The following is an 11328-nucleotide window of genomic DNA, read 5'->3' on the forward strand; positions in this document are numbered from 1 at the left end:
AGTGAGAGAGATGACCTAATACCCTGTAAAAAGCAATGAAGTCATACTACCTGACTCATATTCCCAACTGACACCAGCCTTTCCAATCACAACACCCCAGTTTGTGTGTGTGTGTGTGTGTGTGTGTGTGTGTGTGTGTGTGTGTGTGTGTGTGTGTGTGTGTGTGTGCGTGTGCGCTTGTGTATGAGAGTGTGTGTGCGTTTGTTGTTAGAGGGTGAGGTAAATGTGTGCGTGTCAACAGCTTCATGCATGTCAGTATTTCACTGCAGGGGAACAAAGCTACAGAGATGTTTGTTGAACCAAGGAAACACTGAAACAATAAAAAAAATCACAAAATTAAATTGCATCAACAGTGACTTTAATAATGGATTTTGTTTTTTTGTAAATTTGTCAAACTCTGGTTCTAGCTTCTCTAATGTGAAGCTGTGCCGTTTGATTCTGTATCATATCATTATAGAACATCTTATGGACCATTTATCGAGAAAAAACAAGCAATATCCACATGTCAAGTTGGGCTCATGGACATCAGCATTTTTCACTATTTCAAAAGGCTAAATGTTGAATTTGCTGATGAAAAAGACCAATAGATGAATCAATAATAAAAAACGGTTGTAGCCCTATGACATACAGCCACAGATGGAGATAAGGCAGCCCTCTGAGCTGTCTCACTCACACAGACAAACAGGAGTAAGTGTACTCATGGGTCACACTGCTCACTGAGCAAATCGTAAAGCATTGTAAAAATGAAAAAGCATACCCAATAGAAGTTTAAAATCTGTGAGATTAACATACACTTTGAACTCCACTTTTTCTGATATTGAAAGCAGAGCTTGGTGTAGAGATTCTTGCTGACGTACGACAAATATGGAACCGAGTTTGTGATGAAAAGGCCTCTTCATCAGGGTCCCTGCATGGGGCTGAACCTGCAGGAAAAAAAACCTGAGAAAGAAACACTCTACGTGTGATGGGTTATTTTCATTTCAGTTGTACTTCCTCTCAAAACCCGATTTTTCATCTGTTTTATTAAACTATTGTTTGCTTGTTTTGTATTTTTGTTTTATTGTATCAGGATTATGTGCAGTCTGTCTGTAAGAACTTATGTTGCTGCTGCCCTAGCCTCAGTGGAAAAAGCTTACAACCAATAAAAACAAACATAAATGAGCAGCCAAATAAAAGAAGAACAACAATAGAGGAGGGAAAACCCCAAACACAAGTGGCCTCTGGACTTAGTGTTATCTGGTCAGCTGATCAACTTCAGGGCTCTCGTCAGCTTTTAAGCACAAGATGTGGTATCATTTGCATGCAGTCTTACATCATCCCTGAGAGCCCGCTCACTATGGCATCAGCACGTGGTGCTTAGCCAACATGTCCCTTTGTGCTCCCAGAAGCCTCATTCAAGAGACAGCGGGGCACCACAAAAGTATTGAAAAGGACATCTGGCCATGGAAGTCAAAGGGATGTCCTTTAGGGATTCTTAGACGTGTCTTTACAGCCTATTAAGCCTGTCCTCGTGAGAGACAGATACTGTCCATATAGGTGAAAGGGATATTTGCACGGGCTCCTGGACAAAGAGGATGGTGTGTGTCTCTGCGGCACAGTAAACCACAGCGTGTCCCCAAAGATGCCAGTTAGCCTTTCATCAGGGGAAAAGGAGAAACAGCACCGGTGTGACGACCAGATGGTCAAGATCATTGAGTTTTTTTTATGTGCAAGTAACATGACCTCAGCACTCTGGGTTTCACATGTATCCTGCAGCTTACACACACACACACACACACACACACACACACACACACACACACACACACACACACACACACACACACACACACACACACACACACACAACACACACACACACACACACACACACACACACACACACACACACAGAAACATAAGTGTACAAATGACAATTGACAATTGTAGCCCACAGCTATAGACAGTGAATGAAGAGCAGACCTGCTGTGGTCCATTCACAGCGCGCAGACGGTTTAGTTCATGGTCACAAAGGTTATGTGGTACAACAGCATCAGGCCACACCAGACTCACACATCCAGGCAGAGGAAGAGCGGTTGGGCACTATCCCAGATCCATCCTATCTATTGATTGAGGCTGTGGAGTCCCAGCAGACCCCTTTTAATGGATATCCAGACGACCTCCTGGACACACTGGCATACTGGCTGCCTCACTGAGAGGCTGCTCGTCCCGTCCTCACCATGCTCTCACCCAATCCTCTGGCCTCTCCACTATAGGGTGGGGATTGGGGGCAGACCGCCTGAGCCCACCCTCTGGCCCTTCATACATCACGCAATCCTCCTGCAGCTGTTTTTTAAAATGATGTTATCCTTGTTATTGGTTGGAGTGTGGAGGTTTTAATCCTGGACTCACACCAGGAGTCTCCCTGTGAGTTCTCATCTGCAGCACACCCTTAGGGAACGCACCCCTTCCTGATTGGCACCCAGAGAGCGAGTCTACTCTAATTATCAATATAAATACACCTGCTCTATCTTTCTGGTACCATCTTATTACAACACTTGTATTGTTTTTTTATATTCAGACCTGGAAAATGTAATATTATATTGTTGCTCCATTCTGTGTCATTAAAAGGCAGAAGGCGTTGTCACTCAAAAATGCTAAAATATTCATGCTGATCACTCTAAAAGAGTCACATGCCTTGCTCAGTCTGTCATATAAGCCAAAATGGTAGACTGTGTGTTTGTTTTTGTCATTACAGTTGTAACCCAGTTAAAGTGCAGGGGAAACACATGTGATGTGGAATATTAAATTGAATTTAATTAGATGGGGTTAAACTGCACAAGTATCTACAGAGTGAATTTAAAACATCCCTTGGGAACACCAGGAAACACATCAAGAGATTTCACGGATATTTTCTCTAACTGCATTTTAAATATCAGTAACCAACTCAGTTTGTCACGTATATAAATATAAGCCTATCTATTTTCTAGGGGGTGAGAAATTAAAACAAACACACGGTGAAGCAGTAGACCATCTAATGTTTTCTAAAACATCCCCAGAGTTCGCCTTGTCATTCAGGAAGCCTTATGCAACACATACTTGCTATACATCCCACCATGCAAATGCACAGATGGTGATGATAGGCTAATCTTGAGTTAGACTGACAGTATGAGAAAAGCTGAAAACATGGACATTAGTTGTTGCTCAGCACTGCGTGGCAATTAATAGACCGGGTCCAATGTGTCCTGAAAGCTGTATTTAGGCTGGTGACCCATGTGTAATAATAATTTAAAACTCACTCACTGAAAATAATGATGTCATATGAGAAGTGCTTCCACTTTTTATTTTCTTCTTCATATTTTTTTTACTAGTGTAGATAAATCCAACTGTACAGAATGTTATTCAAATTAAGGGAAGTTCTGGGTACTTTGCTACCAGTTTGAAACCTTATAAATCTCTTAAAAGGAAAGGGGTGTGACAAAAATGCAATATCTGTATTAATATATATTTTTTTTTATTCAATAATAATACTATTTTCATCACTGCAGTTTGAGTCTTTGTGTTGTACTACAACCATGCCGTCAGGCGTGGTTTCTGTCGACATCTTGGGGAGTCTATACGCGAGCAGCGCGGTTCTTTGTTCACGGGGCTGCTGCAAACCCTTGTTTTTTTTAACGGGAAATGTGCGAGGGCTTTTTTGATATTCCCCCGCTGCATAGGGTCTGCAACGCCTGTCTGACAACTCCCTTTCTCCTCTCCTCCGCGTATACAGCCCCTCACCCCCGCCCCCCAGACACCCTATTTCCCTCCTATACATAACATCCTCATGCGCAACGGCGCCGGAGACAACAACGCGGTGACCTGCCGCAAAGCACGGTTACATGGAGGTGGGCGGACCCCCCCCAAAATGTACCAAACTCCTTTACTCCCCCAAAAAATCATGTCATATGGTCCACGCTCCCCCTCTTAGAATAAGGAGATGCACGTTTTTATCAACTGATAAAGTTGTCTTTTCAACAGCAGAAGCAGCAACAGAGGACCATGTGCGCACCGAACAAGCACCTTTTCATACGCAACTGTTTACATCCTATTCTTACATAAGTCACCTACATGCGGTTTTCAGGCTGCACTGCAGCTAGGGCTATGAACGAATTTGCAATGGCGCGGGATGTAAACGGTGAGGTGTTTTCTTCTTTTCTATAGGAGACGTGAGGGCTGCTCGGTTTGGGATGCCATGAGCTGGGGAACCTGAGACGGAATGGTACAACGGGAGGGCGGCTCGTTTTGTCTCGGCGAGGAGGGGAGCTGTGTAAACCAGACTGGGTGGAGCAACACTTCGCCCGCCCCATCTATCGTGCAGACGGCCTTGTGTCCCGTTTGCCTGGAGCTCGGAGAGAGACTACTGTACTGAAAGTCTGGCGGAGAGAGAGAGGGGGCCGGTCTATGGGAGGGACTAGCGCAAAGGGGGGAATTGGAAGGAGGAGGGGGTGAGGAGGAGGAGGCGGCACGGGTGCTGTTTCTCCAGTCTCTTTCCCCTGTCTTTGTCTCACACACTCTTTTGTTAGCCATGCCTAGCCTGCTGGTTCTAGCAGGGATCATGGAGAAAAATGGGGGCTATGCCGGGGATCTGGCTGGCTCCGGCTTCGGAGGCGAAGGTCTCCTGGTGCCGCCCGACGAGGAGGAAGACGACTCCCGTGCCCTCAGGGTCGCGCTGGGCCAGTTGTCTCTGCTGGGGCTCGGGGAAGGCGAGGACGGCGGCGGAGCCCCAACAACAGGAGTACAGGACCGGAGTAACAATAACAACAACCACCACAACCACACGAACAACGTCGGCGGTTGCGTGGACTCGGCGATCCTGCAAGGGAAGAGCAAGTTGTGCGCCCTGTACGAGAGCTCCTCAAGTGAGACGAAAGGACGAGGCTGCAACATAACAGAATGCGTCCCAGTGCCCAGCTCTGAACATGTGGCCGAAATAGTGGGGAGACAAGGTAAACCGCTGGCTTGCAAATTATTTCCCTCCAAACTTGTGCTTTTATCCCGCTAACAGTGCTGCATTATCCCCGCCGTGGTTTCCTGTGTGCTTTGTTTTTTTGTTCACTAACTGTTACCTGGTGTTATTTGACAAAGAAAAGGGAGTGGTGTGTGTGTGTGTGCTCGCGTGTTTTTTGTACTCCCCCGAGACATCAGCCTCCCACTTTTTCCTGCTAGCAAGTTCTCTTGTACTCATCATTACACTCATTAGAACTAGTCGGTCGTTGCTGTGTGTTTATTTCTTGCTTTAGAGTGATTTTTTGTGCACAGAGGTAGGAGAGAGCCCCGTTCTCTCCTGGGCGAATTATTCTACATCCACGCCATCAATGTCAGCGCACAGACACACACTGGAGCACGGAGAGCACTTCCTTTGTCGTCTGAGACGCGCCAGACTGTTCAAAAAGGCAACGTGCTGCTGGCGAGGAGAGGAATGTCTTTTACTTTGAGTTAATGGCTCGGAAAATAACCAAATATTAAACATTTAGTCTGATTGATGGAATATGTGTGGCAGCTCGTTGTTTATGTTGCGCACTGCCCCAGTGACACAATTGGACAATAGAGCAAGCGTGCTCCACTTGTTTTTTCTGTTGTTGTTATTCTCAATTGAGTGGAGTTGTAAAGTTCAATAATGTTATAGGTTTTTGTTCGTTTTTCTTACACGTGGAGGTTTTTTAATGAACAAAGACCTTAAGTTGAATGACAGCAGCTGTCAAACAAAGGTGTGAAAGTCGGGGGGGTGAGGGGAGGGGCGCAATAAGACTGTGTTGCTGCTTGGCACACGGGATGGCCTTAAAGGGTGACTCAGCGATAAGTGGCTCCAGGAATTGTGACTCCTTTGGAAAACACAAAAAACATATGTTTGTGCTTATTTGGAGTTAATTGGATAGGTAATTTCCACTATATGCAAGTTCCATATTTGTGCACAATGGGGCTGCTAAAAAGCTTAAACCTAAGTTGGATTTGAAGCTTGGTGGTGGTGTTGGTGTGGCTGCACCCATTGTTGTGATGAACCCATGGGTGAGAGGGGCAGAAAACAACAAGGATGGGGACGGAAGGGCAGTATAGCATCCAAAAGCGGAATGGGAGTCACGCCTTGGCGCTCAACACAAGGGGCTCCTCATGAGCCCCACTTCACTGCACACTCTCAATACCACATGGTTGTCTGTCAGGAGAGGGAGGAATAGGGGGCTGGACTGAGAGAAGTACAAAGACTGCAGGGTGGGTAAGGTACCTTCAGCAAATCCTGATTTGTCTTGCAACGAAAACAAACAGGTCTTGAATATTGTCACAGGGGGCTCAGGTGAGTTCAGATTGCTTATTTTGACTCCCCTTTCTTGCTTCTTCGGTGGTAACCTGGATTTAGTTTGTGCTGCTAGCTGCCCCTTGTCTCTCATTGCGGCTCCTGTTTTTACTCTGAAGTGTAAGTTTTGAATTTTAATGGGGTAACTGAAGACAGCCGAAGGGTGGATCCAGTGAGGACAAGTGCAGCGAGGGGGCTCCTTTGACTTGACCGGGAAGAAGTGCTGATTTTGGGAGATTTGAGATGAGCTGCTTTTGATTCAGGCCCTTCGTTAGTCGGCGTGGACACCCCCTTGTTTTCGGCACCGTACATCACAGCATGCCTAGTAAATCTAGTAAACGTAGCATCTTGCCATGAAGAAAGGGTTTGATAGGATTGTTTTCTCCTGTCAAAGTAACAGGCAGTGATTCCCCAGGATGCTCTACTACATTTTGTTGGTGCCCCTCAAATCAAGGATGGCTTTATTTTGAATCACATTCACAGCTCAACAGTTGCAAAAATAAATTAGACTCTATCGTTGCCTTTTTGGTTGTGGATAATCATTAAATTGATACTTTAAGTTGGACTAATTAAAAGGGGTAATGTCGTATGAGAAAAGGAATTTAGCAGTCACTCTTTGATCCCTTTATTAGTGTAATACCACGCAATGAACACAAAGGGTATTTTCAGATTTTCGGTATGAGCAATACTAAACCTTCAGAGCATCACTATCCCTCTGTCCGTACCTCTGCTCCCTGAGAAGTGAGTGTTCCTGGAAAAAGTGGAGCTATTAAGTAGCATTAGAGCGACATTCATCTTCAACTTAAGGTGTCTTTGAACCTTTTGTTACCTGCTGCTGTGATTTTCAGATAGGAGATGCAAGTTGTGATGTGATGGGAGTCTGGAAAGATGAGCTCAGATTTGTTCACTGAGTAGATGTCTAATGGATCTTGTTTGTCCAAAGAGATGCACCGGCCTCTTTAAGACTCGGCAGAGAAGAGAAGTGGTCAATAAATGCGGAAGTCTTAATGAGGGAGCTGCCTACATTTCTGAATGAAACTTAACCGGAGTGATGCTGGATGCAGCCTTCATGGAGTGTAATATAAACAGAGCCTTATCATGTTTCTCTTCAACTTAAATACAATCCTCCTGAATAAATACAGATTTTCTCTATGTCCTCTTTTGTCCCATTACAGTGCCAGGTAATTTGTCATGAACTACCACTACCTCCCTTAAAAGCACTTAATAGAGTCAACTACTACATTCTGAACAGAAACCGGGCAGACGTCGAGGTATAAATGGCCCAAAAACAAAGAATATGTGGGATGACTGTAATGTAAGGTTCAAGGAGAGGTCAGGAAGTGCATCTAGCAAAACAGCTATGTCGTTGCTGGGAAATACCTCGGCACCAAGGAATCTTAGAAAGATGTGTCTGATTCAGGGCTAATAAATAAGTGCACTAATGCTTAAGTGCTGGAAACCTCATAAATCATGTTAATTACGCTGTGTATCCTTTGCCAGAAAAAACCTGCAACATAATACGTTAAACTGGTCATAATTGGTGAATAAATCTACATTTTAAAATATCTATTAGCCCAGGTTGATAACAAAATGTTAACTTGATTTGTTAGTCAAGCTATCTAACTGATGTATCATATTTACCTATTTTAAAATGTTTGTTTTTGACTCTGCAGGTTGCAAGATCAAAGCCCTGCGGGCTAAGACCAACACCTACATCAAAACCCCCGTTAGAGGAGAGGAGCCGGTGTTCCTAATCACTGGCCGGAAGGAGGATGTTGCCCTGGCCCGCCGTGAAATCATCTCTGCCGCAGAGCACTTCTCCATGCTCCGGGCTTCCCGCAACAAGCTGGGAGTTTCCTTCAGCGGCTCCCCGCCCACTCCTCTGCCCGGTCAGACCACCATTCAGGTGAGAGTGCCATACCGCGTGGTGGGGCTGGTAGTCGGGCCTAAAGGCTCCACCATCAAACGCATCCAGCAGCAAACCTGCACTTACATTGTCACTCCCAGTCGGGACCGCGACCCTGTCTTTGAAATCACAGGGTCGCCCAGCAACGCCGAGCGGGCCCGCGAGGAGATTGAAGCACACATCGCCTTCCGAACAGGAGGCCTGCATGACCACAATAATGAGAATGACTGTCTGGGGCCGAATGGTGGCAGCAGCCCGTCGGGCAGCAGCGGTGGTCTGGAGAGCCGGCTACAGCAGGTGTGGGGGCTGCAGGGGGGCCAGCGCAAGCCTCTCACCAGCAGCTACCGCCAGAACTTCTCAGAGGCCATGGTTGGAGGGGTAGGAGGAGGAGGCGATGGAGTGGGAATCTACAATAAGAGCAACTTCTCCAGCTCCGGAGAAAAGCCCTGCTCTTATTTTGGATCAGAGAGCACCCAGAGCTGGGGTGACCCTGACTACCCCAAACAGGTGGCCTTCTATGCCCAGCAGCGCTCCAAGAGCTTCGGGGGGCTCCCGCTCCCCCTGACCAGACTCTCCCCTGGCTTGTCCGAGTCTTGCGGAGGTGGAAACAACAACAACTCAGTCACCAGCATTGTGCCTGTGTCCGGCTCACCTCATGCCCAGGCCCGCCGCGCCCACAGCGAGCCCATCTCAGCCGGCGATGGGTTCCCCGGCCGTCTGCCAGTGCCGGACTCGCCCCCGGCCACTGTGCGGGAATGCATGACCTGCTTTGAAAGCAAAGTGACGGCTGCCTTGGTGCCATGTGGCCATAACCTCTTCTGCATGGAGTGTGCCATCCGAATCTGTGAGCTCAACCACCCGGAGTGCCCAGTGTGCCACACCCAAGTATCACAGGCCATCCGAATATTCTCTTAAGAACCACATCAGTTTTTATCATTGGTTTTGTCAGTGTTTGTTCAATAATTATTTACTGTTATTATGATTATTATTATGATACACATTTTTTGTTTTTCAGAAAATTTACAAACAATCAAGCAGATATTTTAGAAGGCACTGCTTGCTTTACTAAAAAGTATAAGAAATATTTTTAAGTTTTTCTTTTATATATATATATATGCATATATATTTTATAAAAGTTTTGTTTATAAGAGAAGTATAGTACCTTGCATTTTCAGTTTTTTGACTGCTGCTGTTTTTCATTCATGAATCTCAGTGTAGGCAGAGGTAGACAGTAATGTGAACATTTTATTATTCAAATTTTTTATTTTACCATGAAGTGGGTTTATATGGAAGGAAGAAGATGATTGTGGAGGTACCCAATCTGCACCTGACTGACCCAGAAAGTCAATGTTGTTATTAGAAGGAGAAAAAACCGAATTTTCATTGCACCTTACAATCATCTTGGTCTAAAATAGGATTTCAATCATACCTTGGAATTTCGAGAGCTGATGTGAAGGTAGATTCAGCCTTTTACTTTTTACTGTGATCTGATATAATTGGTCCAAAATGATATTAATTTTAACAAAATGAAAACGTTAATAGATTGAACCAAGTCAAAGCCTTGTAATCTCTACAAGTAAAGAAAAGACGGCCCTCTTATTTCATACTTTACCTTAAAGTCTTATTAACCAGATTGATGTTAAAAGGAAATAGGACATGACATCATTTATTTATGGTAACTAGTAACATTTTATTGGCATCATCATTCACAGAGATAGATGAAAGTTGTATGAAGTATCAGCAACATTTTCTTTTCAGTAGCCATTGATTACACTTTGGTCACTGCAGTTTGTTGTAAAGATTCAGTAATGCTTGCTCCTCGTGGCACTTGAAAAGCATGTGGTTCCTCGGTTGGCTTAAAGCACTGATTTAATTTGTGAGGCCGAAAGCCTTGGAATTCATCCAGTTGGCTAGTTCTCCATGTCTGTCTCCCCAATAGACGTGTTTCAAAGCCACCTTAACCGCGCTTTATTGTCTCGTGTGGTCATTTGGCCACAGTCGCTGAACAATATAGGACACAGCAAGAGCCCCAGTCAACAAGCATTTCTCTGAGGTGTGCACCGTAAATAAAGAGGAGAATTAGAGTGTGGACAGAAGCCAAGTAGAACTGTAAAACGCTTCCTAAATCAGCAGCAGATTCAAATAGTTGACACTGTAAAATACAGAGTCCCAAATCAGTAATCCTCGCTCCACGTCCGCAATAATAACAGCATTATGTGCGAGCTCCGAGGGGCCAGCTGTCCCCCCCCCCCCCTGTAATTAGTGAAGCTGTACAGGAGCAGGTGTTTCACGGCACACTGTAGCTGTGACCCCGAGTTGGAGGTCTCGCCTAGTCCCCTTTCTTTCTCTCCTTTCTTTGGGAGTGGCTTTTATGTCCCCTCGTGCTTACAGTTTGATCGTTTGCTTTCGAGGCCTTTCTGAGCGGGGCGTATTGTCCTCGCTCGGCAGCAGCGTGGGCCGCAGAGTGCTCGGACACGGCCCGGATCTACTCATTCATAATTAGGCAAATGGGTTGGTCCAGGTGCGGACCGTGTGGGGACTCTAGGGCTGTATGAGTGGTACGACAGGGTCCCGCAGTGAGCCCTTTACCGCCCCGCCCCACTGTTACAAGCACAGAAGGGGCAGGATGGTCTGGATGCAGCTGGGCGAATGGGACCCCCTCCTTCCACTCCCTCTTGCCCCTTCCTCCCCCCCTTTCCTCTCCTTTTCTGCTGCTCTGAGCTATCCCTACTGAGGAGTAGGGGGCCTCTTTTGTCCCTAAGCACACACACACACAACATTTGAAAGACACTAGCTGAATTTGGCAGCGCCAGTGAAATGAATGGAGGCTTAGGATAGAAATAAATTATCTACAATTATCAGGGGATACCCCAGTTACCTGTTTTCAATGTGATTTGCTGTTTACTTCTTCCAAATTATGAAAACGAACATACATAATGATTCCTCGATTTTCACACTGGGTGCAGTCAAAGCGCCTCCTTCACTCCTTGAAAGCACCGCCCCAAAATGTGGATGGGGTCCTGTAGATCGTGTCAGCACGCTACTATATGGGACATCCTGCAGCTGCCCCTTCACTTTGGACACCCGGGCTTCAGCCAGTGGCAGCCCCCCC

The 11328-nt window shown here is 45.8% G+C and overlaps 1 protein-coding gene across 1 annotated transcript; it reads left to right on the forward strand.

The window, feature by feature from the left end:
• Window positions 1–4454: 4454 nt before the first annotated feature.
• mex3a (mex-3 RNA binding family member A) lies at window positions 4455–10985 on the forward strand. The gene is made up of 2 exons (XM_010766949.1): window positions 4455–4967; window positions 7984–10985. Exons 1-2 carry the CDS (start codon window positions 4547–4549, stop codon window positions 9129–9131), a joined length of 1569 nt encoding a protein of 522 aa, XP_010765251.1. The 5' UTR covers window positions 4455–4546; the 3' UTR covers window positions 9132–10985.
• The last annotated feature ends 343 nt before the right edge of the window (window positions 10986–11328 follow it).

Source organism: Notothenia coriiceps, unplaced genomic scaffold (assembly GCF_000735185.1).
Source record: "Notothenia coriiceps isolate Sejong01 unplaced genomic scaffold, NC01 NC01_scaffold00003960, whole genome shotgun sequence".
NCBI classification, from domain to species: Eukaryota; Metazoa; Chordata; class Actinopteri; order Perciformes; family Nototheniidae; genus Notothenia; species Notothenia coriiceps.

Coding starts and splice junctions, on each gene's coding strand:
- mex3a (XM_010766949.1), top strand. CDS start 4,547: ATGCCTAGCCTGCTGGTTCTAGCAGGGATCATGGAGAAAAATGGGGGC. Junction 4,968..7,983: donor CGAAATAGTGGGGAGACAAG/GTAAACCGCTGG, acceptor TTGACTCTGCAG/GTTGCAAGATCAAAGCCCTG.